The sequence below is a fragment of the Pseudorca crassidens genome, chromosome 14 (assembly GCF_039906515.1).
Source record: "Pseudorca crassidens isolate mPseCra1 chromosome 14, mPseCra1.hap1, whole genome shotgun sequence".
NCBI classification, from domain to species: Eukaryota; Metazoa; Chordata; class Mammalia; order Artiodactyla; family Delphinidae; genus Pseudorca; species Pseudorca crassidens.
In genome coordinates, this window is record NC_090309.1 from 39,280,535 (window position 1) to 39,307,344 (window position 26,810).

The 26,810-nt window shown below is 42.8% G+C and overlaps 1 protein-coding gene, 1 long non-coding RNA gene, 1 other non-coding gene and 1 pseudogene across 4 annotated transcripts in view; 2 read left to right on the top strand and 2 right to left on the bottom strand.

Annotated features, from left to right (window-relative positions):
- Positions 1–1,634: 1,634 nt before the first annotated feature.
- LOC137205534 (serine/arginine repetitive matrix protein 1-like) lies at positions 1,635–2,128 on the bottom strand (annotated as a pseudogene).
- A 2,248-nt stretch (positions 2,129–4,376) lies between these two features.
- LOC137206203 (uncharacterized) lies at positions 4,377–8,669 on the bottom strand. Its single transcript, XR_010934524.1, has 4 exons — positions 8,573–8,669; positions 7,865–8,102; positions 7,291–7,382; positions 4,377–6,734 (listed from the first exon to the last, which is right to left on the bottom strand). It is a non-coding gene; the product is annotated as an uncharacterized lncRNA (long non-coding RNA).
- FAM161A (FAM161 centrosomal protein A) overlaps positions 8,194–26,810 on the top strand; it is a 30,060-nt gene continuing 11,443 nt past the window's right edge. The window contains exons 1-2 of one of the 2 annotated variants that reach the window (XM_067704943.1): positions 8,194–8,667; positions 25,098–25,336. In XM_067704943.1, coding sequence (XP_067561044.1) covers positions 8,479–8,667; positions 25,098–25,336 — 428 coding nt within the window. In that variant the 5' untranslated portion in view covers positions 8,194–8,478. The remainder of the gene's footprint in view (positions 8,668–25,097; positions 25,337–26,810) is intronic. The other variant, XM_067704944.1, reaches the window with a different exon arrangement.
- Positions 12,591–12,697, top strand: LOC137206253 (U6 spliceosomal RNA). Its single transcript, XR_010934569.1, has one exon. It is a non-coding gene; the product is annotated as a U6 spliceosomal RNA (small nuclear RNA).

Sequence of the window (26,810 nt, forward strand, 5' to 3'; positions counted from 1 at the left end):
TCTGCAAATGATATGGTCGTTAAGGGGTTAATGATGGTGGTGTCAAGGGCTACGTGAGCTGAGGAGAAGTGAGGTGTAAGAGAAGGAAAACCATGCCTTCTGGTGGGTGGTGGGGAGGGACTTATCTAAAAGGGAAAATCTCTTTCTGGCACTTCTGTGGTGATAGAGAGGCATTCTGAATTGCTACCTGCCTACCTCACCATTTCTCATGTAGGACTTCTGGGTCTATCATCACCATCATCATCCGAGGAGGAGCTGGTTTTGTCGTCTGATTTGGTGTCTCTGCTGCACAGAAAATGCAGCAGCCATTTTGCCACCTTTGTCCTCTGATTCAGAGAACTCTACTTTTCTAGATGAGGGAGCCTCTTTTCTCAGTACTTTCTTTTTCTGTTTTATTTTCTACAATTTTTAAAAAAATATTTATTTATTTATTTGGCTGTGCCGGGTCTTAGTTGTGGCATGCGGGATCTTTTAGTTGTGGCATGTGAATTCTTATTATGAACTCTTATTTGCGGCTTGTGGGATCTAGTTCCCTGACCAGGGATCGAACCTGGGCCCCCTGCACTGGGAGCATGGAGTCTTAGCCACTGGCCCACCCGGGAAGTCCCTATTTTATACAATTTTTAAAGGTTACTTTCCATTTACAGTTATTACAAAATATTGGCTATATTCGCCATGTTGTGCAACATATCCTTGAGCCTATCTTACACCCAATAGCTTGTATCTTCTACTCCCCTACCCCTACATTGCCCCTCCTCCTGCCACTGGTAACCACTAGTTTGTTCTCTCTATCTGTGTCTACTTCTTTTTTGTTATATTCATTACTTTGTTGGTTTTTTTAGATTCTTTTTTATGGCTGAGTAGTATTCTATTTTATTCTCAGTACTCTTATCACTTTTTGTCACTTCTATCACTTTTTGTCACTTTACCTGAAGTTCTCCCTGGAGAAACAGAAATACAACTTTTTCTTGTAGGGCTTTGCTGCTGGGTGCTGGGGAATGATGAATTTCTGGTGGTAGAGTTGCTATAGGTGATGTTTGGTGCTTTTGCCTTGGAGGACTTGAAGGAGATAACCTGCTGAAACCATGCAACTCAGATTGGGACTTGAACCCACGGTCTTTTAACTGAGATCACATACCTGGTCTCAGGACTTAACGAAGCTCAGGTTCTTGATGTCTTGCTGCAGAAAGAATTCTGTGAGAGACAAAGTGATAGGTAAGAAGTGGGTTTATTTAGGGAGAAACACATTCCACAGATGGAGTGTAGGCCATCTCAGAAGGCAAGAGTGGCATCAGGGTATGGGGTTGTCAGTTTTTATAGGGGTGGGTAATTTCATAGGCTAATGAGTGGGAGGAGTGGTCCAGCTATTTTGGGGAAGGGGTGGGGATTTCCAGGAATTGGGCCACCTCCCATTCTTTGACCATTATGGTTGGCCTTGGAACTGTCATGGCACCTGTGGGTGTGTCATTTAGCTTGCTTATGTGTTACAATGAGCGTATACTGAGGCTCAAGGTCTAGTGGAAGGCGACTCATCCACCATCTTGGACCTATTTGGTTCTAATCAGTTTATGTCACGTCCTTGGGCTATGCCGTTCTTTTAAAGGTTGTACCCTGCCTCCTTCCCTCCTGTTTCACTACCAGTTTTTCAAGGGGGCTGAAGGTCCTCTTGGGAGACTTCTTTGTCAGTGACCCGACACAAGACAAAGTGGACAATGAACTACTCCTAGACAAGAATGCTGATGAGTGCCTTTTTCATCTCACTGGAGATCTGCTCCGTCTATGCTTTGGTGGAGTTCTTCCTCCAGGTGATGGCTGCCTCCTTGGGCTTAGCTGTCTTCTAGGTGAATATGATCTTGATGGGATCTGTAGCGCCAGCAAGATCAAGTATGAGAAGAAGCGTGAGATTTTGGTTGATTCTTCTCCTATTCCTTTTGTTTTTTGGAATTTTTTTTTTTTCCAGAGAATGTCCTTTAGCTTTGGTACAGTTTCAGGCTGGGGAAATTTCAGGATATCACTAAGTGTCAGAAGTGGTCACTTGTACTGAAGGTTCCGGGAGTGCTGGAGTGTTCTCTTCTGGAGCAGAGGAAGGACTCTGGCTCTTGGTTCTTTGATGAGAAAGGCTGAACATGATTGTGCTTTCTCTCTGTCCTGACTGGGCAGGATTGTCTTTTAGGGTAGGAGATCTGGACTGGAGTCTTCTTAGACTTCAAGATCTCTACCTTTTCTCTCTACTGCTTTCTTTTTCTTCTTTATCTCTCTTTTCTTTGTCTTGCTTTTTTCATAGGTGGCAATTTTTCTTCAATCTGTCTGTTTCCTTTCTTCTTTCTTCAGGTCTAGGAAAGTGAAAGGGATTCCAGCGATATTTTCTTGTGGAGGGGCCACAGTTCTCCCATAAATTCTGTAGAATTTTTTTTTCATTCAAAACGCCAGTTTGGTTGATTCGCATCATTTTAGAGCCTGGATTCTCCAAAAACAGCCAAGATAATTGGGCCAGAGCCACACTGGGTCACTCTGTTGTGACCTAATAAGGTGATGGTACTACACTTCAGATGCAAAGAATAATTTCCATCTTGGTTCAGCCCTTCACTTCCAGTTGGTTGACTAAACTCAGTCATAACATTCTCTTTATTTTTTAAAAAATAAATTTATTTTTGGCTGCGTTGGGTTTTCATTGTTGCGGCTAGCGGGGGCTACTGTTTGTTGCAGTGCATGGGCTTCTCATTGCGGTGGCTTCTCTTGTTGCGAAGCACGGGCTCTAGGCGTGTGGGCTTCAGTAGTTGCAGCGCATGTACTCAGTAGTGGTGCGTGGGCTTTAGAGCGCAGGCTCAGTAGTTGTGGTGCGTGGGCTTAGTTGCTGCAGCATGTGGGATCTTCCTGGACCAGGGCTCGAACCCATGTCCCCTGCATTGGCAGGTGGATTCTTAACCACTGCACCACCAAGGAAGTCCCATAACATTCTCTTTAAACCCAAGGATTTCTGTAACTCATTTTGTTATCCAAGGCTTTTGAACCTCAAAATTTATTTTTCCCATGTCTGCCTTATTTTTCTAAGCATTCTGCACATTTCAGCTACTTCAGTAGTTTGTTGTTGAACCAATGATCTTATCCTGCACTTGTTCTGTGGAAGAATCCAGGAGTCATATTGCTCTGAGAACACTCCCTATCCCAAGGTGCATGGGAGATTATGTATATATATATGTATATATATATATATACACACTCACACACACACACATACATATATATATTTAATACATTTTAAGTGGTTTGAAGCCACCTGTATTATAATTATATTATAAAATTATATGTTAATTTATACATTATATAAATATATGTTACATATATATTTTATGTAATATTATTTTTATTTTATTATTTTTAAAAATCTACTAATATTTTATTGGGTCATTCAATCTCAGGACATCAAGAATGTAGAAGAAAGGGAAATGAGACAGCAAAAGATGGAAAACAAATACAAAGGTATGAATTACTAAGCTGGCCATTTCTTTAAAAAAAAAAAGATCGGTTTCTTGTCATCAGTGACTTGCCCAGACGTCTCCATAGAATCATCCTGCCTTAGAAGAGTCTATCAGGTAAAGGAAGGGAAAGAAATATATTTGCCAGTTTCATATCTCTCATTGGTCAAAGCTTATCCTAGCACGTTGATCCTTGCCCAGTGCCTCCAGTCAGCTGCTGGGGAAGTGCAAAAGCTCAGTGCTTCACCTGAGTCTGGAAGTGGTGTAAGTGGCGAGAGCCTCTGTGGGTGTAGGCAGTATTGCTTTAGCACAAGAGATGCTACTTTGCTACTACAGCAGCGAGCCAGAGGACCAGAGAGCAAATGGAACTGAGCAAATAGTTAGGTATCCTAGAGAAGAATTAGAGCCTTGGTTCTCCAACCTGTAAAAGATTAGAGTCATCTGAAGAATTTTGGAAGCTATCTGATAATCCAGTGTTCAAATTATCTATTTCTGCATTAAAAAAATTACTCCAGGGCATTCCCTGGACGTCTGGTGGTTAGGACTCTGTGCTCTCACTGCGGAGGGCTCCAGTTTGATCCCTGGCTGGGAAACGAAGATCCCACAGCCCATGCAGAGCAGCCCTCCCTCCCAAAAAATTACTCTAACACATGGCTTAAAAACCACTTAAAATATTTTATTAAATACATTAATATACTATCACAAATGAATATAATTATATAATATTACATTTTGTATATTAATATGTAAATTTAAATATAATTAATATATGGTTTCTATTTATTTAATATACATTTAAGTGGTTTCTAAGGAACATAATATTAATATATTAATAAATATATTTCATATATAATTTACGTATATATACTTACTATATATTTTATAATTTCTGTCATTAATCCTTCTGTAACCCATAAATTGTTTTTTAGAAGTATTTTAGAGTTTCCAAACTGAAAGCCTTTTCTAGTTTTTAAAAAAAATTAATGTCTAACTTAATTGCATTAAGTGATCAGAGAATGTTAACTGTATAATATTAATGCTTTGAAGTCTGTTGAGGCTAGCTTTATGGCTGAGTGCTGTGGTTTCTTTTTATAATGTTCCTAAGATAATATATATTCTCCAATTGTTATATATATATTTATATAAATTTATTTCTATAATATAATATATAAAATATATTTATATACATATTAGAAAAAATATATTTTCTAATAGACATATGTTACCTAATTATAATTGTGCTGTTCAAATCTTCTATCCCTCCATGTATACACAAATGTATCAAAGACACTTACAGGACTTTTCATAGCTGCTTTATTCACAATAGCAAATGTGGCAGTCAACTAGCTGACCTGCTTAGATCTCCTTTAAAGACAGGCTCTGCTGTGAGGAGTGCAGTCAATTGACACAGCAGTGTGCAGGGGCCTGTTAGTACTGGCTTTAAAGACCTGACTGTAAAAATTTCAAGGTATTTGCAAACTGTTTGTTAAACACAGCCATTATTAAAAATTAAGTTTTGCTAAATTGTAATTAAATAAATTATATTCAAAACAAAGATAATTTCTCAAAACTCTTCACTTCCTCTTCTGTTACTACATTTTACTTATACTTAGGCTCTCAAGATTATTTGCATCTACTCTATCTGTATGGTGGAAAAACTATATAATGGTGTCCTATTGGGCATCATTCCCCAAGTTCATGTTCAGTGATGTCACACTGGTTACTTGAAATTGGCCTTGGCGAGGGTACTGACATCATGGAAATCAGCGAGTGCTACAGGTTGGCTTTTAAACTTAGAACAATGAGGAAAATGCTAATAATACAGAAAAAACTTAGTGTGTGGTGTCTGTAGCTGTCACATTGTGAACAGCACAAAAATTTAAGGAAAATTCTTTTAGTATTAGAAAAGTATTTATCTATTCTAGCAAAAAAGTTACTCACACATTGGCAGACAAGTGAAATTCTGACATACATGTTGGTTGTTTCACTTTCATCTTAGTCATTAATATAAACAAAAATATCAACCAGCATTCATGCTGGAACTACATTCACCAGTTGCAACCATAGGTTGGCTATAGATATGAGTTCAGCAAAAACCAATGAAAGTACTCTGGGAGAATCAATTGTGAGGGATTTACAGTAAAGAGTATGTTTTATTTATAAGTTGTGTGCTACAATTCTTTATATTACTAAAATTTATAAGTACAATCACATACACACACACTTTCTCCCAGAGAACCAGTCATCAAACATTTACCAGCATAACACTGGCCAACAGCCAGCAACCACAGCACTTCAGGGTTTTCTCACAGTGTTCCATTTGAGAACTTGCTCTTCAGAGGGAGTGCTAGCCAATGATTCAGATGGCAGGGCTGGTAGGGTCTGGCCATGTCTCCTCTATGAGCAATCTTTGTGCTGGAGTTCTCTTTTTACCTGGCTGAGACTTTCTCAGACCTTCACTGTAGTTTCAACCTTCACCTACACAATTATTCTCCTTTCCCTCTCTTTTCTAAGGTGTCAGAATATATCTTGTCCTGAAAACATTCCTACTCCCGTCCCTTTATCTTTCACAGGAACTTCCCCCAATAACTCTTTCACTTCTAACTCCTTCCTGGTATCATCTTCCTGAAGGACCCAAACTGACAGCTGAAAAAATGGAAACAATAGGTGAGTGAATAAACTTAAGAAAGTGATAAAGACAATGTTAATGGCACGGATTAAATTTAAGAGTATGCCTTGACTGTAACTGTTACATTATGAATAGCACAAAATAATGAGGAAAATTCTTCCAGTATTGGAAAACTATTATCTCAGCAAAGAATACTATTCAGCAATTAAAAAGGAACAGACTACTCATATATACAACATGGATGAATCCCCAAAAGACAGTATGCTGATCAAAAGAAGTTAAGAGCAAAAGGAGTACATACAGTATGATTCCATTTATATGAAGTTCTATAACAGCCAAGGGAATGTGGAATGGGGAACAGACTGGGAAGGGGCACAAGGGATTTTGCCGGGATGACTGAAATGTTCTATCTCTTAATATGATTTCATGAGTGTACGCATTTGTCAAAACGCATCCAGCAATATATTTTTTTGTACACTTAAAAAAAATATCTGTTTATTTATTTGGCTGTGCTGGGTGCGGCACACGGGCTCTTCCTTGTGGCATGTGGGATCTTCAGTTGTGGCATGTGAATTCTTAGTTGCAGCATGTGGGATCTAGTTCCTTGACTAGGGATCAAACCGGGCCCCCTGCAATAGAAGCACAGAGTCTTAGCCACCGAACGTCCAGGGAGGTTTCCCAACTGTACATTTAAGATCTATTCATTGCACTGTGTATGTTACATCTCAATACAAAAATAATTCTTCCTATGATGATGTAAGATTTGTCATTTTCTTCTTGTAGATCTGTCCATTTCTGCTGTATATATTTTGAGGCTATATTATTAGATATCTGCAAATTTATGTATATATAACTGAATGCTGTACATCTGAAACTAACACAACATTGTGAATCAACTATATTTCAATTAAAACAATTTTTAAAATACATCTGCAAATTTAGAATACTGCTGATGAGTGGAAGCTTTTCTGCTCTTCTATAAACACATACAATGTGTCCTCCACACTCATTCCTTCTATCGTATTCTAGCCTAATCTTCCATTTGCAGTGCTTCAGCACGTAGACCTGTCTTGCTGGTTTTGGGTCGGACTTAAAACGAATCCCAAGAGGGGGACGTGCAGCCACAGAACTAGCTGCATGCAAATGACTGGAAGTCCCTTCTCCGGTCACTTGGGGCATCCATACCTCATGGGCTTCCAACTCTGGCTTCTGCTCAGAATCCAGCCAGCATCTGTTCCAGTGGTCGAAGCAAATGCTCAGTCAAAACAAAGAGCAGCCTGAAGAAAGTGAGGGAATAGGGGATTTTGCAAGTTCTCACACTCCAGACCAGCGAACAAGAAAGACTTGGTATAAAGGGCTCAGATCTCAGAGAAGGGTTCTAGACATCGCACGCTGCATACTCTACTTTTGTGGTGGCGGTGGCAGGTTGTAGGGCAGGGAGCGGGAGGAAGCTGAAGAATAGGGAGGGGAAGGTTGCTGCAGCCTCAGCCTCAGGAGATAGGGGCTTTAGGTATCAGGTGCCTGGACTGCACCACGCCTGCTATTTTAAAGCTAGGCCTCTCTTCCAGGCGCGTGGTGTAGGGGGAAGGCGTCATTTGAAGCACCCACATCCCAGGTGGGAGATGTTGATGGGGGTGAGATGGAGATGACACTTGTCTGTGGCTACTGCTGGGCGCTCTCGCCCTCCGACCCCCACCACTATAAAGCTGAGCAACCCAAGGAGCAAACACGCGGTCCATACACTTGCACTTTCACTCACTGGTGGGTGGACCAGGCTCCACCCAACTCTGGGCTTTTATTGGTCAGCCGAGAAGCTAGCAGCCTCCTCCGGATTGGTCGATTTCTGCTAGCTCTCAAGTCAATCAGAGTAGAAGGTACTGGACTCCCATTCTCTGGCTTCCGGGGGAGCCATGTTGGGTAGCGGCATGCAAACCTTCCAGTCCTGAGGCCGCAACGTGATAACATCCCCAGCTTTCCTCTGCCGCCGCCGTCTCCTCCTAACAGGTTATTTCAATGAATAAAAATGCGCTTTTTCACTCACAAAACGTGTCGTTTCATTAGTATAATGTGAGAAGCCTGCGTTTAGGCAGTGAAGCGCGAAGGAGGGGAAGAGGTGCCCTATTCTGCCCACCAGCCCTCTAAACCAGCAAAGATTCAATACTGATTCCCGCTATCCAGGAGGCCCCCACTTCGGGCCTCCCGCAGCGGGCGCCGGTTTTGAGTGACTTTTGGCCCCTTGCGGCACCTGTAGCGTCCCTAGTTACCGGACCCCTAGTAACCACCTCCCCAAGCAAGGAGCCATCGGGCGCCTACGGCCGCGCCGGCTTCCACGCCCCGGGCCAGCGCGGGCGCTCAGGCCTCGGTGGCGTGGTGATGGCCGCCTCGCACCGAGCAGCGAAGCTGGCGGCCAGCAGTCTCCAAACCCCGGTCAATCCCAGCACCGGAGCGCGGGTCACCCATTACGAACGCAAAGACCCCGTAGAGTCCCTGTCGGCGGCGGCAGCGGCCTTGGAGGAGACGGAAGAGGAGGAGGAAGAGGCAGCGGGGCTGGCGCGGGCGCCGGTAATGCAGGGGCGGGAAGTGGGCTGGGGCTAGGCCCCGGGGGGTGCAGCTGGAGGCTGGTCGGCGACCTCGCTGGTGAGGCGAGGGCTGGGAAACGCGCGCCCTGTCCAGATCCCTCCCTACCGGTGAGCCTGGCCCACCACGTTCTCTGTGCTCCCACGGAAAATACTCAAAACCAAGGCGTTGAAAAGTCTTTTAACTTTAAAGAGATTGTTGTAAAAATTTCTTGGAGAGCATTTACGTTAGTCTGTTTCCAGAGAGTGAAAAGTACAGAACTTTACTCCTTATGCCCCAGCATCTGTTGGGAGTAGATATTTGCTTTTCTTTTTCTTTTCAACTTGAGGAAAACTGTTCTATCCATAGAGGATAACCCATAAAACGCAAGTGAATCAGCTGTGCTGTCAGGTGTGTTTTGTTGTCATCTTGATGTCTTGGTTATTAGTGCATTTTAATACAGAACATGAGAGATGATGTTTAAAACCAGCAAGAGTTCGCTGGGTAAATCAGACAAATATAGTTAAGCCTCCAGAGAAACAAATTACCGAGGTTCCAATGTTTCCACTCGGCTCTTAAGGGTGGGGTGAGACAGCTTTTTCACTGATCAATTTTCAGTCAGTGTCAAATGTGTTGTGACCACCTGTCTACCAGGTAGAGAGTCAAGTCTGCCATCGGCTCTATTCACTTAAAAGATGGGAACCTTGAATTTTAACTAGCAATCTGCAGACATAAACCTCCTTAACCCCAGTTAAAGATTCTTAATACCATTTGTCCAAAGCTTCTCAGATTCAAATCATTGTGGTCTAGGGCTAATAGAAATTACTGGATATTTTGGAATTCTAATCTCTTTAATCTACACTAAAACTGTTAATGAGAAAATCTGTAGCAACACCTTTTATGGGCAGTATTTTACCAACAGATAAACTACTTGAGGTTATCCAGAGTAAGGCAGATTGAGACCCTGAACATGAACCAGGGTCAGTGACCTAGGACCAGATTCATTCATGGTAAAGCTTCCCCTCAACACAAATTTCAGGAGCCAACGAAGGAGGCAAACTGATGCTGGAAAAAGATTTGAATGGAGAAAAAGGATTTGGAGTCCTGGGCTAGGATCTGTTCATTTGCTAGTTGATATTCAGAAGTAACTTCCTTCAATCTCAGTTTCCTTATCTGTAAAAGAACTATAATAACTGTCTCTCTTTCTTGTCTCACTGGGCTATTATGATAACCAAATGAGAGAGTATGTTATAGCTAAAGGACAGCTTGTATAAATTAGTAATAATAATAACAACTGCCAGTGGGACTGTTATTTGAACAACTCTCGCAAAGATTAAGTTCTACTTTGGCTTGCTGTGGTGGAGGAAGCAGTCAGTTCTGTAGTCACAGGTATACTTCCAGAGTGTCCTGGTAAACTGCAGATCTGTATGAGAAACGTCACCTTAGGAGAGGTTAGTTTAATGAGCTAATTTCCAAGGGGCATGGTCCTACTGAAAAAAAAAAAAAAGGAAGCTAAGTTTGGAGTTTGACACTGTTTTGAGACCACTGTACTTGAAGGATCCAAAAGCAAATCTGGATAAGCTGCCACTGTAGAAGGCCTGATGGTCAGAGGACATGGGGTTGGCAGACAAAGCACTGAAAAGCCAAGGAGAGTGCAGGAGCCAAGCTTTGCCTTCTTCACAGTTTGGCTTGGTCTCCACCTTGGGTTTTTTATTTTTCTATTTATTTGTTTTATTTATTTATTTATTTTGGCTGCATTGGGTCTTTGTTGCAGTGTGCGGGCTTCTCGTGGTGTCTTCTCTTGTTGCAGAGCACAGGCTCTAGGTGCGCGGGTTTCAGTAGTTGCAGCACATGGGCTCAGTAGTTGTGGCGCACGGGCTTAGTTGCTCTGCAGCATGTGGGATCTTCCCGGACCAGGGCTCGAACCCGTGTCCCCTGCATTGGGAGCACAGAGTCTTAACCACTGCACCACCAGGGAAGTCCCTCCACCTTGGTTTTTTAAAGGTTAGTTTGTCTCAACTTCATCATCTATAAGATGGAGTAAACTCAGCTTACCGGAATCACCACACAAAATTGATTAGAGAACCAACTGTCACAGTAGGCCCCTTTAAGTCCTTTGGTTTGCCAAAGCAACCCCCGCCCCACCGCCGGCTCCATGCATACCCCTTGCAGGACTCTGTGCCCATATAGGGCACTAAGCCATATTTCTTGAATCTAGCCTCAGTTGGAGATAACAGTTCATAGACCTTTATGGGGTTGATGATGACATGGGTAAAGCACTATTCTATAATTCACAGTTAAAATTTCACTGACTTTCCTAATGGGATGGCCTTCTATTTTTCAACAAATATTGAGCATTTATTAAGTGCGAGTCACAGACTATTCAGTAGTAAATGAAGCAGACATAGCTCATGTCCTTAGAGTGCTTCCATTCTGATGGGGAAGTTAGACAATAAAAAATGAACAGTCAAATGATTATAAGACAGGAAATGTTGGGAAAGAAATGAACAGGTTACTATAATTAAAAAAAGAAATAGGAAGGAACCTATTTCAGTGAGTTAACATTTAAGCCAATGCCTGATTGATGAGAAAGAGCAGCCATTTGAAGAGTGGGGGAGGGAAAAGCATTCCAGGCAAAGGGAGTGGCATATGCAGAGGCCCAAAGATAGGAAGAGAGAGAGTTTTGTGTGATTAAGGATCTGAAAGAAAGCCAATGGGACTGGAGAAGAGAGAGGGGGAGAGGGGAGGGGATGAGGTTGGAGAGGTAAGGAGGGTCTTGTAGACCAAGGTAAGGAGTTTAGTGTTTATTGCAGGTGCAGTGAGAGGTCCTTGAAGACTTTTAAGAGATCTGACATGTTCCTATTTACATTTTAAAACGCTGACTCTGATGGCTTTGTGGAGAATGATTGGAGGGTTTGACAAAGAAAGGAGACTGGGTAGGAGGCTTTTGCAGTAATTCAGGTGCCAGAAGTGGTGGCTTGGACCTAGAGCCCAGGGGAGATGGCAAGAAATGGACAGATTGCATAGGACTTAGATTAGATTGGATGTGAAGGCCAAGGAAGAAGTCAAGAATGCTCATTCCCACGTTTCTGGTTTGACCAGCTGCACAGAAGATAACGTCATTTACTGAATTGTGGGTAACTTGGGGAGGAATAGATTCAGGGGCTGGGTGGGAATCAAGGTTTCAGTTTTGAACATGGTAAATTTGAGATACCTGTGAAACTACCAAGTGGAAAGATGTAGGAAGCAGTTGGGCCTATGAAACTGTAGTCCTGTTGGGTGTGGGATGGAGAATCTCCATCTGGGAGTTTTCAGCGTTTTTGAAGCACTGGATTAAGTCACTTAAGGGGAGACTTCAGAGAAGGAAGAGAAGGGGCCTAGTATAGAACTCTTAAAACCCTTGACATTTAACAGATAGAGAAAAAGGGGGCAAAAGAGATTAAGACCAGCTACAGTGGTAGAAGAATTATTGCAGGGGTGTGGAAGTTTCCAATTCATTGGTTTCAATGCTAAGGGAAAGGGGCAAATGCTGCTAAGAGAAGGACACTTCATCCCCGAAGCAGGAGGGAAGGAGCAAAGGGGCACAAAGGCAGGCAGTTTTGTAGATGGGAAGATGAGGGAACTTCCCTCTGACGGTTTTTTTTTTTTTACTGAAGAAATAAAGGAATTATCATGGGCAGTTGGGAGTCGGGGTGGGAGCAGGTAGAAGAGCAAGGGACAGGTAGGCAGGATCTCTGGGACAGTGTGAGAGCCACTTCCAGAAGGAGCACGGGAGGTACCAGGCAGACCAAGTAGCCATGAGAAATTGTTCATTTTTAAATTTAGTATTAATATTCACAAAACATTCTTTTTCTTTTTTTTAAGTTACATTTTAATTATAGAAGTAATACATGAACACATTCTCCTTTTAAAATTTCAAATGTTATATCGTGCTTGCTTCGGCAGCACATATACTAAAATTGGAACGATACAGAGAAGATTAGCACGGCTCCTGCGCAAGGATGACACGCAAATTAGTGAAGTGTTCCATATTTTTATAAAGATGTTAAAAAAAATGTTATAAATAAGGCTTAGGCCCTTTTAACACTTCTCCCCTCAAAAAGAAAATCTGGTTCCCCCCTCCCTCCTCATCAGTAGCCACTGTTTTGAAACTGATATATATTCTGGGCTTTTTCCTGTCTCCTGTGTACATAATATTTTAATATATGGTAGCATTTTATAGATACATATTGTTCTGCCACTTGCTTTTTTTCTCTTATGTACATTTAGATCTGCCTCATTCCTTACAAATCCCTTTAATGCAAAAAACTTTTTAAATAAAAATTCCATAATTGTAGATGATAGTAGATCGACTATAACACAAATAATTATGAGTGCTGATTACTAATGAAGCAACATGTGTTGGAAGGAGACATCATCTAACTGGGTCAAGCCAATCTAGGGAAGATTATCCTGTAATCTAGTGGCTGCATGTACAACAACATTCCACAGAAAGCTCAACAATTAAAGGGAAAGGGTGCTATTTTAGGCTCTTGGAAAATAATGTCCTTGGCCTAGATTATTTGAACTACTAAATGTTTCCTTCTGTGTGGAGACAATTTAAGATGAAATTAGAGTTGGAAGTTGCTTACTAACCATTTATCTGTTTTGGGTAAAACACTGTGATATCAGTTTATCCGAAAAGTTCAGGCTAGTGTTACCAGTATTAAGCTGAAATGGAATGGATACTGTGCAAAATCAGTGCGTAAGTATAATTATCATTTGCCACATCTCTTCAGAAGCTACTCATCCTTCTATATCTTTTTTTTTTTTTTTTTTTTTTTTTTTGCGGTACGCGGGCCTCTCACTGTTGTGGCCTTTCCCATTGCGGAGCACAGGCTCCGGATGCGCAGGCTCAGCGGCCATGGCTCACGGGCCCAGCCGCTCCGCGGCATGTGGGATTTTCCAGACTGGGGCACGAACCCGTGTCCCCTGCATAGGCAGGCGGACTCTCAACCACTGCGCCACCAGGGAAGCCCAAAGCTCCCTTTTTTTTAAATACCCTTATCACTTTGTTGCTGAACTCAAGTTTGTGTGCCCAATGCACAGTGAAGCCAAACAAACCAAAATAGTGGAGTTTGGAGCAGAGAAAAGTTTATTGCAGCCCCAAGCAAGGAGAATAGGCGGCTTGTGCTCAAAAAGCCCAAACTCCCCTGATGGGGAAGAGTTTTTATAGGCAGAATTAGGGGGGAGGGCTGCAGGGTGTGTAACCTTTCTCTGATTGGTTGATGGGGAGGTAACAGGGTGGTGTTCCAGGAATCTCAGTCGTCAGCCTTCTGGTTCCAGCCAGTCTGGGGCCATGTGCTTAGGCTTAGCCTAAAGTTACCATCCTCCACCTGGGTGGGGGTCTTAGTTCCTGTAGAAGAACTCAGAGATTCGTATCAGATTGTTATGTATATCCCTTGAGAAGGAACCAGGACCCTCCGCTTTCCTCCACTACTGTTTCTTGACTGTTTTTCCTTTGTTTCTGCATTCCCTCACTCCTCGAATTAGTTACTGTTTGAATCTGCCCTTTGAAATGGGGACACAGAAAGACTTCTGTGCCGAGGAGGACCCCACAGGGTTCTGCTCAGTTTCAACTAGACCTTTGTATCTCTCATGACCACTGTCCATTTCATGTTAGTCCTCCTGTCACTGCTTATTTAGATGCTGGTGTTTGCCAACATTTCCATCCTCAGGTTCTTGCCTCTCATTGCCCACAGGCAGCCTTATCCACACCCAAGGATGCACCTGCACTTCTGTGTGCATTGCTGGCTCCCATATCTCCATCTCCAGCCCAGCCTTCTTACCAGGTCTCCAGACCTATTTTCCCCCCTGTTTCCTATACATTTGGCTGCCCTACTATCCTCTCACACTTAGTGTGTCTAAAACAGAGATTAGTTTCCTTTCCCTAAAATACTCTTCCTCCCTGTATTCCCTATATTAATGAATGGAAGCCCCATCATCTACCTAGACATACAGCACTCCAAACAGAAACCTTTTCAATTTCTTGCCCACAGTCCAGGCTATTATCAAGTTGATGATTCAGCTTCTTAAATCTCCCAAGGTAGCCTCCTTTCTTGTGTTCCTGGTGCTGTTCCCTAATTCTGCCCTTAATACCTCTAACTCGGACCCTTGCAGTAGCCCATGAACTGCCGCCAACCTTGCTTCCCCTCACTACACCTCACTTGCTACCAGAGAGTCCTTCTGAGTGTTACTGACCATGTCTCTCCTCTGCTCACATCCTTTAAGGCTCCTGTTGCCTGTGGCTTGGCCCCCTGGACTCTTGGTTGGGCTTTTTTTTTTTTTTTTAAATATTTATTTATTTTGGGCTGTGTCAGGTCTTTGTTGCAGCACTCAGGATCTTTCGTTGCAGTGCACAGGCTCTTCGTTGTGGCACGTGGGCTTCTCTCTAGTTGTAGTGCAGCACAGGCTCAGTAGTTGTGGCACGTGGGCTCACTAGTTGTGGTGCCCAGGCTTAGTTGCCCCATGGCATGTGGGATCTTAGTTTGACCAGGATCGAACCCACATCCTCTGCATTGGAAGGCAGATTCTCAACCACTGGACCACCAAGGAGGTCCCTTGGTTGGGGCTCTTGACATGCCTTTTTCACCTTGCTTCCCATCCTCCTGTGCTCCATATGCCCTATTCCCCACCCCCACTCAGACTATATACCTCTCTCCGAGCACAGCATGCCTGTTCCTTCCTCTTGTGGCTAAAAACCCTCCTGCCCTTGGGAGGAGTGTGGTGTGTCTTTGGAGCCTAATAGACTTGGGATTGGATCCCAGCTCTACTTACTAGCTGTGTGACTGTAGGCAGGTCACCTAACTCCTCTGAGCCTCAGTTTCCTCACCGAGGACAGAGTACCTGCCAGTTGCATCATCATGAAGTAACATGATGAATGTTCTAGCACTGTGCCTCAGTTTCTCTGTTTTTCACTGTTTCCCTGCTCTGGCAAACTTTGTCCTTATCCAGCCTTATGTCTCCCGTCTGGCTCACGTCTGCAAATTTTGTCTCTTCTTTCCCCCAGTCAGAATTAGGTATTCCTTCTGTGAGCTCTCATGGTCTCTGATATTGTAACATACATGGTCACTCATCTGTCTACCTGCTCAGCTGGGAGCAACTCGTGGGCAGGAATCAGGAGTTCTGTCTCATCCAGAGTCTGCTATCAATTATTTATCTACATGTCCTGTCCTAAACTAGCTGGAAGCTTCTCGAAGGTGGAGTTTTCATCTGATTTGTATCTTTCAGCAGCTAGCTGAGTGCTGGGTGTCTCTAAATATTGAATGAATGACAAAATTAACAAAGTACTTGTTCCCACAGCTAAGAAGGTAATGGTGAAGAACACATACAGGAACAGCAAAAGATATCAGAAAATTCTCTTAATTGAGTTGTATGACTCATAAAGCAATTCTCCAATTTATTTGGCAATAAATTTCTGCACACTGTTTCTACTGAAGGAAACTTGTTTTCCTTCGTTTTCTCTAAGTTATCCCAAGTGGTAAAACACTGGCCTCCTGTACACTGTTTTTAGCCCATTAAAATATTATATCTATAAATATTATTTACAACTGACTCTTCTGAATTTTCCTGGGAGACACTACTCAGATTTATTTTCTAGAGTCTTATCAGATTGGATCTCTAATTTTCCATTGGCAAATATGCTTTTTCCATTTTGAGTCTGTTTCAGGCACTAAGCTAAATTTAACGCCATGGTCAGCAGCCTTTTATGCATAGTATCATAAATAATTTCAGTTGTTTCTCACCTGAGAAAATATAATTTTTTTTTATTTGTGGAGAATATGGGGTTTTACCTCTTTAGCTGCCTCAGTTAAAAGAACTTTGAAAGGTATGCGAAAGGAATGAGGGGAAAAGATCAGTCATGCCCTTCTAGGCATGTATATAGAATACCCACCCTATGTGTTCTTGTTTTGTTGTCACCCCACAGTCCCCGTCACCGTGGGAGCTACTGCTCTTGGTGCCCACGGGAGCGGCTATTCCGGAAGTCCCTCCCACCTCCTCCCAGGCCTTCCTACTCCCTCCTGAGGTACCCGCCCTCCCCACCCCGCCTCCCGTACCGTACCCCTGCGGACATCCTGGAGGGCTTTTCCCTGGCTCCTTGATGAGCCCCTGAGAACCTTGTTCCCTCCATTCTTGCATTCCCCTGACTTTTCTGTTCCCCGCTCTTCTCTCCATTGGAACACCCACCCTGGGGGCCCACAGTGCAGAGCCCAGCTGTGGGCTACGGTTGCTTGGTTTGCAGCCCGAGGAACTATGTTCTTCGTCTCAGGTAAACCTACACTCAGAAGGAGTTTTTTTTGTTTTTTTTTTTAACACCTTTATTGGAGTATAATTGCTTTACAATGGTGTGTCAGTTTCTGCTTTATAACAAACTGAATCAGTTATACATATACATATGTTCCCATATCTCTTCCCTCTTGCGTCTCCCTCCCTCCCACCCTCCCTATCCCACGACTCTAGGTGGTCACATAGCGCCAAGCTGATCTCCCTGTGCTATGCGGCTGCTTCCCACTAGCTATCTATTTTATGTTTGGTAGTGTATATATGTCCATGCCACACTCTCACTTTGTCACAGCTTACCCTTCCCCCTCCCCATATCCTCAAGTCCATTCTCTAGTAGGTCTGTGTCTTTATTGCTGTCTTGCCCCTAGGTTCTTCATGACCTTTTTTTTTTCTTAGATTCCAGATATATGTGTTAGCATACGGTATTTGTTTTTCTCCTTCTGACTTACTTCACTCTGTATGACAGTCTCTAGGTCCATCCACCTCACTACAAATAACTGAATTTCGTTTCCTTTTATGGCTGAGTAATATTCCATTGTATATATGTGCCACATCTTCTTTATCCATTCATCTGTTGATGGACACTTAGGTTGCTTCCATGTCCTGGCTATTGTAAATAGAGCTGCAATGAACATTTTGGTACATGACTCTTTTTGAATTATGGTTTTCTCAGGGTATATGCCCAGTAGTGGGATTGCTGGGTTGTATGGTAGCTCTATTTTTAGTTTTTGTTTTGTTTTGTTTTGTTTTGTTTTGTGGTACGTGGGCCTCTCACTGTTATGGCCTCTCCCATTGCGGAGCACAGGCTCTGGACGCGCAGGCTCAGCAGCCATGGCTCATGGGCCTAGCCGCTCCGCGGCATGTGGGATCTTGCCGGACCGGGGCACGAACCCGTGTCCCCTGCATCGGCAAGCAGACTCTCAACCACTGCGCCACCAGGGAAGCCCTCTATTTTTAGTTTTTTAAGGAAACTCCATACTGTTCTCCATAGTGGCTGTATCAATTTACATTCCCACCAACAGTGCAAGAGGGTTCCCTTTTCTCCACACCTTCTCCAGCATTTATTATTTGTAGATTTTTTGATGATGGCCATTCTGACCGGTGTGAGATGATATCTCATTGTAGTTTTGATTTGCATTTCTCTAATGATTACTGATGTTGAGCATTCTTTCATGTGTTTGTTGGCAATCTGTATATCTTCTTTGGAGAAATGTCTATTTAGGTCTTCTGCCCATTTTCGGATTGGGTTGTTTGTTTTTTTGATATTTAGCTGCATGAGCTGCTTGTAAATTTTGGAGATTCTTTGTCAGTTGCTTCATTTGCAAATGTTTTCTCCCATTCTGAGGGTTGTCTTTGTTTTTTGTTTTTTTTTTTTTGCGGTACGTGGGCGTCTCACTGTTGTGGCCTCTCCCATTGTGGAGCACAGGCTCTGGACGCGCAGGCTCAGCAGCCATGGCTCACGGGCCCACTCCTACGCGGCATGTGGGATCCTCCCGGACCTGGGCACGAACCCGCGTCCCCTGCATCGGCAGGCGGGCTCTCAACCACTGCGCCACCAGGGAAGCCCCTGAGGGTTGTCTTTTTGTCTTGTTTATGGTTTCCTTTGCTGTGCAAAAGCTTTTAAGTTTCATTAGGTCCCATCTGTTTATTTTTGTTTTTATTTCCATTTCTCTAGGAGGTGGATCAAAAATGATCTTGCTGTGATTTATGTCATAGAGTGTTCTGCCTACGTTTTCCTCTGAGAGTTTGATAGTGTCTGGCCTTACATTTAGGTCTTTAATCCATTTTGAGTTTATTTTTGTGTATGGTGTTAGGGAGTGTTCTAATTTCATACTTTTATATGTACCTGTCCAGTTTTCCCAGCACCACTTATTGAAGAGGCTGTCTTTTCTCCACTGTATATTCTTGCCTCCTTTATCAAAGATAAGGTGAACATATGTGCATGGGTTTATCTCTGGGCTTTGTATCCTGTTGCATTGACCTGTATTTCTGTTTTTGTGCCAGTACCATACTGTCTTGATTACTGTAGGTTTGTAGTATAGTCTGAAGACAGGGAGTCTGATTCCTCCAGCTCCATTTTTCTTTCTCAAGATTGCTTTGGCTATTCGGGGTCTTCTGTGTTTCCACACAAATTGTGTAATTTTTTCTTCTAGTTCTGTGAAAAATGCCAGTGGTAGTTTGATAGGGATTGCATTGAATCTGTAGATTGCTTTGGGTAGTAGAGTCATTTTCACAATGTTGATTCTTCCAATCCAAGAACGTGGTATATCTCTCCATCTGTTTGTATCATCTTTAATTTCTTTCATCAGTGTCTTATAATTTTCTGCATACAGGTCTTTTGTCTCCTTAGGTAGGTTTATTCCTAGATATTTTATTCTTTTTGTTGCAGTGGTAAATGGGAGTGTTTCCTTAATTTCACTTTCAGATATTTCATCATTAGTGTATAGGAATGCTAGAGATTTCTGTGCATTAATTTTGTATTCTGCTACTTTACCAAATTCATTGATTAGCTCTAGTAGTTTTCTGGTAGCTTTTCTAGGATTCTCTATGTATAGTATCATGTCATCTGCAAACAGTGACAGCTTTACTTCTTCTTTTCTGATTTGGATTCCTTTTATTTCTTTTTCTTCTCTGATTGCTGTGGCTAAAACTTCCAAAACTATGTTGAATAATAGTGGTGAGAGTGGGCAACCGTGTCTTGTTTGTTCCTGATCTTAGTGGATATGGTTTCAGTTTTTCACCACTGAGGATGATGTTGGCTGTGGGTTTGTCATATATGGCCTTTATTATGTTGAGGAAAGTTCCCTCTATGCCTACTTTCTGCAGGGTTTTTATCATAAATGGGTGTTGAATTTTGTCAAAGCTTTTTCTGCGTCTATTGAGATGATTATATGGTTTTCCTCCTTCAGTTTGTTAAAATGGTATATCACATTGACTGATTTACGTATATTGAAGAATCCTTGCATTCCTGGAATAAACCCCACTTGATCATGGTATATGATCCTTTTAACGTGCTGTTGGATTCTGTTTGCTAGTATTTTGTTGAGGATTTTTGCATCTATGTTCATAAGCGATATTGGCCTGTAGTTTTCTTTCTTTGTGACATCTTTGTCTGGTTTTGGTATCAGGGTGATGGTGGCCTCGTAGAATGAATTTGGGAGTGTTCCTCCCTCTGCTATATTTTGGAAGAGTTTGAGAAGGATAGGTGTTAGCTCTTCTCTAAATGTTTGATTGAATTCGCCTGTGAATCCATCTGGTCCTAGGCTTTTGTTTGTTGGAAGATTTTTAATCACAGTTTCAATTTCAGTGCTTGTGATTGGACTGTTCATATTTTCTATTTCTTCCTGATTCAGTCTTGGAAGTTTATACGTTTCTAAGAATTTGTCCATTTCTTCCAGGTTGTCCATTTTATTGGCATAGAGTTGCTTGTAGTAATCTCTCATGATCCTTTGTATTTCTGCAGTGTCAGTTGTTATTTCTCCTTTTTCATTTCTAATTCTATTGATTTGAGTCTTCTCCCTGTTTTTCTTGATGAGTCTGGCTAATGGTTTATCAATTTTGTTTATCTTCTCAAAGAACCAGCTTTTAGTTTTATTGATCTTTGCTATCATTTCCTTCATTTCTTTTTATTTCTGCTCTGATCTTTATGATATCTTTTCTTCTGCTAACTTTGGAGTTTTTTTGTTCTTCTTTCTCTAATTGCTTTAGGTGTAAGGTTAGGTTGTTTATTTGAGTTGTTTCTTGTTTCTTAAGGTAGGATTGTATTGTTATAAACTTCCCTCTTAGAACTGCTTTTGCTGCATCCCAAAGGTTTTGGGTCGTCGTGTTTTCATTGCCATTTGCTTCTAGGTATTTTTTGATTTCCTCTTTGATTTCTTCAGTGATCTCTTGGTTATTAAGTAGTGTATTGTTTAGCCTCCATGTGTTTGTATTTTTTGCAGATTTCTTCCTGTAATTGATATCTAGCCTCATAGCGTTGTGGTCAGAAAAGATACTTGATATGATTTCAATTTTCTTAAATTTACCAAGGCTTGATTTGTGACCCAAGATATGACCTATCTTGGAGAATGTTCCATGAGCACTTGAGAAGAATGTGTATTCTGTTGTTTTTGGATGGAATATCCTATAAATATCAATTAAGTTCATCTTGTTTAATGTATCATTTAAAGCTTGTGTTTCCTTATTTATTTTCATTTTGGATGATCTGTCCGTTGGTGAAAGTGGGGTGTTAAAGTCCCCTACTATGATAGTGTTACTGTTGATTTCCCCTTTTATGGCCGTTAGTATTTGCCTTATGTATTGAGGTGCTCCTATGTTGGGTGCATAAATATTTACAATTGTTATATCTTCTTCTTGGATCAATCCCTTCATCATTATGTAGTGTCCTTCTTTGTCTCTTGTAATAGTCTTTGTTTTAAAGTCTATTTTGTCAGATATGAGAATTGCCACTCCAGGTTTCTTTTGATTTCAATTTGCATGGAATATCTTTTTCCATCCCCTGACTTTCAGTTTGTATGTGTCCCTAGGACTGAAGTGGGTCTCTTGTAGACAGCATATATACGGGTCTTGTTTTTGTATCCATTCAGCCAGTCTATGTCTTTTGGTTGGAAAATTTAATCCATTTACATTTAAGGTAATTATCAATATGCATGTTCCTATTACCATTTTCTTAATTGTTTTGGGTTTGTTATTGTAGGTGTTTTCCTTCTCTTGTGTTTCCTTCCTAGAGAAGTTCCTTTAGCATTTGTTGTAAAGCTGGTTTGGTGGTGCTGAATTCTCTTAGTTTTGCTTGTCTGTAAAGGTTTTAATTTCTCCATCAAATCTAAATGAGGGGGCTTCCCTGGTGGCACAGTGGTTGGGAGTCCACCTGCCGATGCAGGGGACATGGGTTCATGCCCCAGTCCGGGAGGATCCCACATGCCACGGAGCGGCTGGGCCTGTGAGTCATGGCCACTGAGCCTGCGCGTCCAGAGCCTGTGCTCCGCAACGGGAGAGGCCATAGTAGTGAGAGGCCTGTGTACCGCAAAAAAAAAAAAAAAAAAAGTTTGAAATCTGAATGAGATCCTTGCTGGGTAGAATAATCTTGGTTGTAGGTTTTTCTCCTTATCACTTTATATATGTCCTGCCACTCCCTTCTGGCTTGCAGAGTTTCTGCTGAAAGATCAGCTGTTAACCTTATAGGGATTCCCTTGTGTGTTATTTGTTGTTTTTCCTTGCTGCTTTTAATATTTTTTCTTTGTATTTAATTTTTGATAGTTTGATTAATATGTGTCTTGGCGTGTTTATCCTGTATGGGACTCTCTGTGCCTCCTGGACTTGATTAACTATTTCATTTCCCATATTAGGGAAATTTTCAACTATAATCTCTTCAAATATTTTCTCAGTCCCTTTCTTTTTCTCTTTTTCTTCTGAGACCCCTATGATTCGAATATTGGTCCATTAAATGTTGTCCCAGAGGTCTCTAAGACTGTCTTCAATTATTTTCATTCTTTTTCCTTCATTCTGCTCTGCAGTAGTTATTTCCACTATTTTATCTTCCAGGTCACTTATCCGTTCTTCTGCCTCAGTTATTCTGCTATCGATCCCATCTAGAGAATTTTTAATTTCATTTATTGTGTTGTTCATCACTGTTTGTTTGCTCTTTAGTTCTTCTAGGTCCTTGTTAAACATATCTTGTAATTTCTCTATTCTATTTCCAAGATTTTGGATCATCTTTACTATCATTATTCTGAATTCTTTTTTAGGTAGACTGCCTATTTCCTCTTCATTTGTTAGGTCTGGTGGGTTTTTGCCTTGCTCCTTCATCTGCTGTGTATTTTTCTGTCTTCTCATTTTGCTTACCTTACTGTGTTTGGGGTCTCCTTCTCGCAGGCTGCAGGTTCGTAGTTCCTGTTGTTTTTGGTGTCTGTCCCCAGTGGCTAAGGTTGGTTCAGTGGGTTGTGTAGGCTTTCTGGTGGAGGGGACTAGTGCCTGTGTTCTGGTGGATGAGGCTGGATCTTGTCTTTCTGGTGGGCAGGTCCACGTCTGGTGGTGTGTTTTGGGGTGTCTGTAGCCTTATTTTGATTTTAGGCAGCCTCTCTGCTAATGGATGGGGTTGTGTTCCTGTCTTGCTAGTTGTTTAGCATCGGGTGTCCAGCATTGTAGCTTGCTGGTCATTGAGTGAAGCTGGGTCTTGGTGTTGAGATGGAGATCTCTGGGAGATTTTTGCCATTTGATATTACGTGGAACTGGGAGGTGTCTTGTGGACCAGTGTCCTGAACTTGGCTCTCCCACCTCAGAGGCACAGCCCTGATGCCTGGCTGGAGCACCAAGAGCCTTCCATCCATACGGCTCAGAATAAAAGGGAGAAAAAGTAGAAAGAAAGAGAGAAAGAAGATAAAATAAAATAAAGTTATTAAAATAATTATTAAGAAAAATTTTTTTAAAAATAATTTTAGAAAAACACAAAAAATAGACAGACGGAACCCTAGGACAAATGGTAAAAGTAAAGCTATAAAGACAAAATCACACACAGACGCATACACATACACACTCACAAAAAGAGAAAAAGGTTAAAAAATATATATATCTTTGCTCCCAAAGGCCACCTCCTCAATTTGGGATGATTCGTTGTCTATTCAGGTATTCCACAGATGCAGGGTACATCAAGTTGATTGTGGAGATTTAATCCGCTGCTCCTGAGGCTGCTGAGAGAAATTTCCCTTTCTCTTCTTTGTTCTCACAGCTCCCGGGGTTCAGCTTTGGATTTGGCCCCGCCTCTGCGTGTAGGTCGCCTGAAGGCGTCTGTTCTTCGCTCAGACAGGACAGGGTTAAAGAAGCAGCTGCTTTGGGGGCTCTGGCTCACTCAGGCCGGGGGGAGGGAGGGGTACGGAGTGCGGGGCGAGCCTGCGGCGGCAGAGGCCAGCGTGACGTTGCACCAGCACGAGGCGTGCCGTGCGTTCTCCCGGGGAAGTTGTCCCTGGATCATGGGACCCTGGCAGTGGCGGGCTGCACAGGTTCCCGGGAGGGGAGGCGTGGAGTAACCTGTGCTTGCACACAGGCTTCTTGGTGGCTGCAGGAGCAGCCTCAGCGTCTCATGCTTGTCTCTGGGGTCTGCGCTCAGAGCGTGGCTCGCGCCCGTCTCTGGAGCTCCTTTAAGCGGCGCTCTTAATCCCCTCTCCTCATGCACCAGGAAACAAAGAGGCAAGAAAAAGTCTCTTGCCTCTTCGGCGGGTCCGGACTTTTTCCCCGGACTCCCTTGCGGCTAGCTGTGGCACACTAACCCCTTCAGGCTGTGTTCACGCCGCCAACCCCAGTCCTCTCCCTGGGATCCGACCTCCGAAGCCCGAGCCTCAGTTCCCAGCCCCGCCCGCCCCGGCGGGTGAGCGGACAAGCCTCTCGGGCTGGTCAATGCTGGTCGCCACCGGTTCTCTGTGCTGGAATCTCTCCGCTTTGCCCTCCGCACCCCTGTTGCTGCGCTCTCCGCCGTGGCTCCGAGGCTTCCCCCTCCACCACCCGCAGTCTCCGCCCGAGAAGGGCCTTACTAGTGTGTGGATACCTTTCCTCCTTCACAGCTCCCTCCCACTGGTGCAGGTCCCATCCCTATTTTTTTGTCTCTGTTTTTTCTTTTGCCCTACCCAGGTACATGGGGAGTTTCTTGCCTTTTGGGCGGTCTGAGGTCTTCTGCCAGCGTTCAGTAGGTGTTCTGTAGGAGCTGTTCCACATGTAGATGTATTTCTGATGTATTTGTGGAGAGGAAGGTGATCTCCGCGTCTTACTCTTCCGCCATCTTGAAGCTCCTCCAGAAGGAGGCTCTTTACAAAGAGTGGTTTGGCTTGATCCTACTGTAGTGTATGGGTTAGTACATGATCTGGGAATCTAACCATCCTTTATAAAATGGATTAAACATTTATTTTCTGGCAACTCGGTCTCTCTCTCTTGTTCTTAATAAAATGTCATTAGGAGAAAATGTGCATAGGCCACAAGTAACTTATAATCTGTTATATGTACATAGTCCACAAATAACATATAACCTATTTAAGTGGACTTTTTAAAAAGCAGCATTGGGAACCAGTGTCAACTTAATTTGTCTTTCAATTCTAGACATCATATAACAGGTTTTTTCCTCCTACCAGGCTGATTTTAACACCAACATTTCTGGGGTAAATGAACAAAAACATATAAGCTGTGAAGATTTTGTGGACCTTTCTGATATTTACCACTCTAATGAAGAGTACTTCAGGAAACTAGAAGAGCTGAAGGCAGCCCACATGGAAACTATGGCAAAGTTAGAGAAAATGTACCAGAATAAATTAAATTTAAAGGAAGTTCAGCTAGCAATCACCATGGAAGAAGCTGCTAGTGTCTCTTCCAGGTAAGTTTGTACATAATGTTATTTGTGGACTGTAAAGTAAAATGTATACTTAAAAGTGCAGAACAAAATTATTTCAGAATATTTTCTTTCAAATATCCCTTTGTGCTTTTAATGATATACAGAGGTGAGATTTTATTCAGATTGTTTGATGGCTTATCAACCTGTTAGGTGGCTTCTTGCCTTGTGGGTCATTTGGTGGCCCTTTGTTCTTTTCTCTCTGACCCACCATTCTTAGACATGTATCAGAATATTTAGTCTGGGCCATTTTCAAATGATGAATATTAAAATTTAACTTTAAAAGCCCTTTTTTAATAATATGTGGATTAATATGAGCTCAGTAAAGATATAGTACAGAAGGTTCAGAGCTAAGACATAGATCCGATTTAAGTTTTCAAAATGGTCATTTTTGCCATAAACTTGCTTCTTTTGAAACTTGAGTTGGTCAGCTCTGATTGTGCATCTCCTGTGTGCCAGACCTTGTCTGGGCACCGGGGAGTCAAAATCAAGATGCCCTCAAGGAGGTCAAAGACTAGCTGAGATCCAAACACACAACATGGTGTAACAGAGTGTCATAGAGACAGAGGAAGAGCAGTTGATCATGTCAAGGTGTCAGTGGAGGGATACAGGCATATCGAGTGTCGTATCTGAGTTCAGTCTTGAAGGAGAAATAGCTGAAGCAGATGTAGGAGGCAAGGAGTGGCCTTCTAGGCAGCAGGAACCATGTGTGCCAAGGCATGGCACCGTGCGAAATCACCGTGTGTGTGTGAGGAACTTCCCGTGATTGGATCTTTTTTTTTTCCTTGTGCTGGGTCTCCGTTGTGGCACACAGGTTCTTCTTCGTGGCAGGTGTGCGGGCTTCTCTAGGTATGGCGCGAGGGCTCCAGAGCCCGCAAGCTCAGTAGTTGTGGTGCACGGGTTCCCTAGTTGCAGTGCGTAGGCTTAGTTGCCACGAGGCATGTGGGGTCTTAGTTCCCCCACCAGGGATCAAACTCGCATCCTCCTGTATTGGAAGGCAGATTCTTAACCACTGGACCACCAGGGAAGTCCCCTGTGGTTGGATTTTTTTTTTTTTTTTTTTTTTGGCTGCATTGGGTCTTTGTTGCTGCGCACGGGCTTTCTCTAGTTGCGGCGAGTGGGGGCTACTCTTCGTTGTGGTGTGCAGGCTTCTCATTGCAGTGGCTTCTCTTGTTTTGGAGCACAGTCTCTAGGTGTGCAGGCTTCAGTAGTTGTGGCTCACGGGCTCTAGAGCGCAAGCTCAGTAACTGTGGCGCACAGGCTTAGTTGCTCCGTGGCATGTGGGGTCTTCCCAGACCAGGGCTCAAACCCGTGTCCCCTGCATTGGCAGGTGGATTCTTAACCACTCTGCGCCACCAGGGAAGCCCCCTGTGATTGGATCTCACTTAAGAATGGTGACGGGGTAGGGAGAGGCAAGAGGTGAAACTGGAAAGGAAGGCAGGGGCTAGTCTTGAAGGGC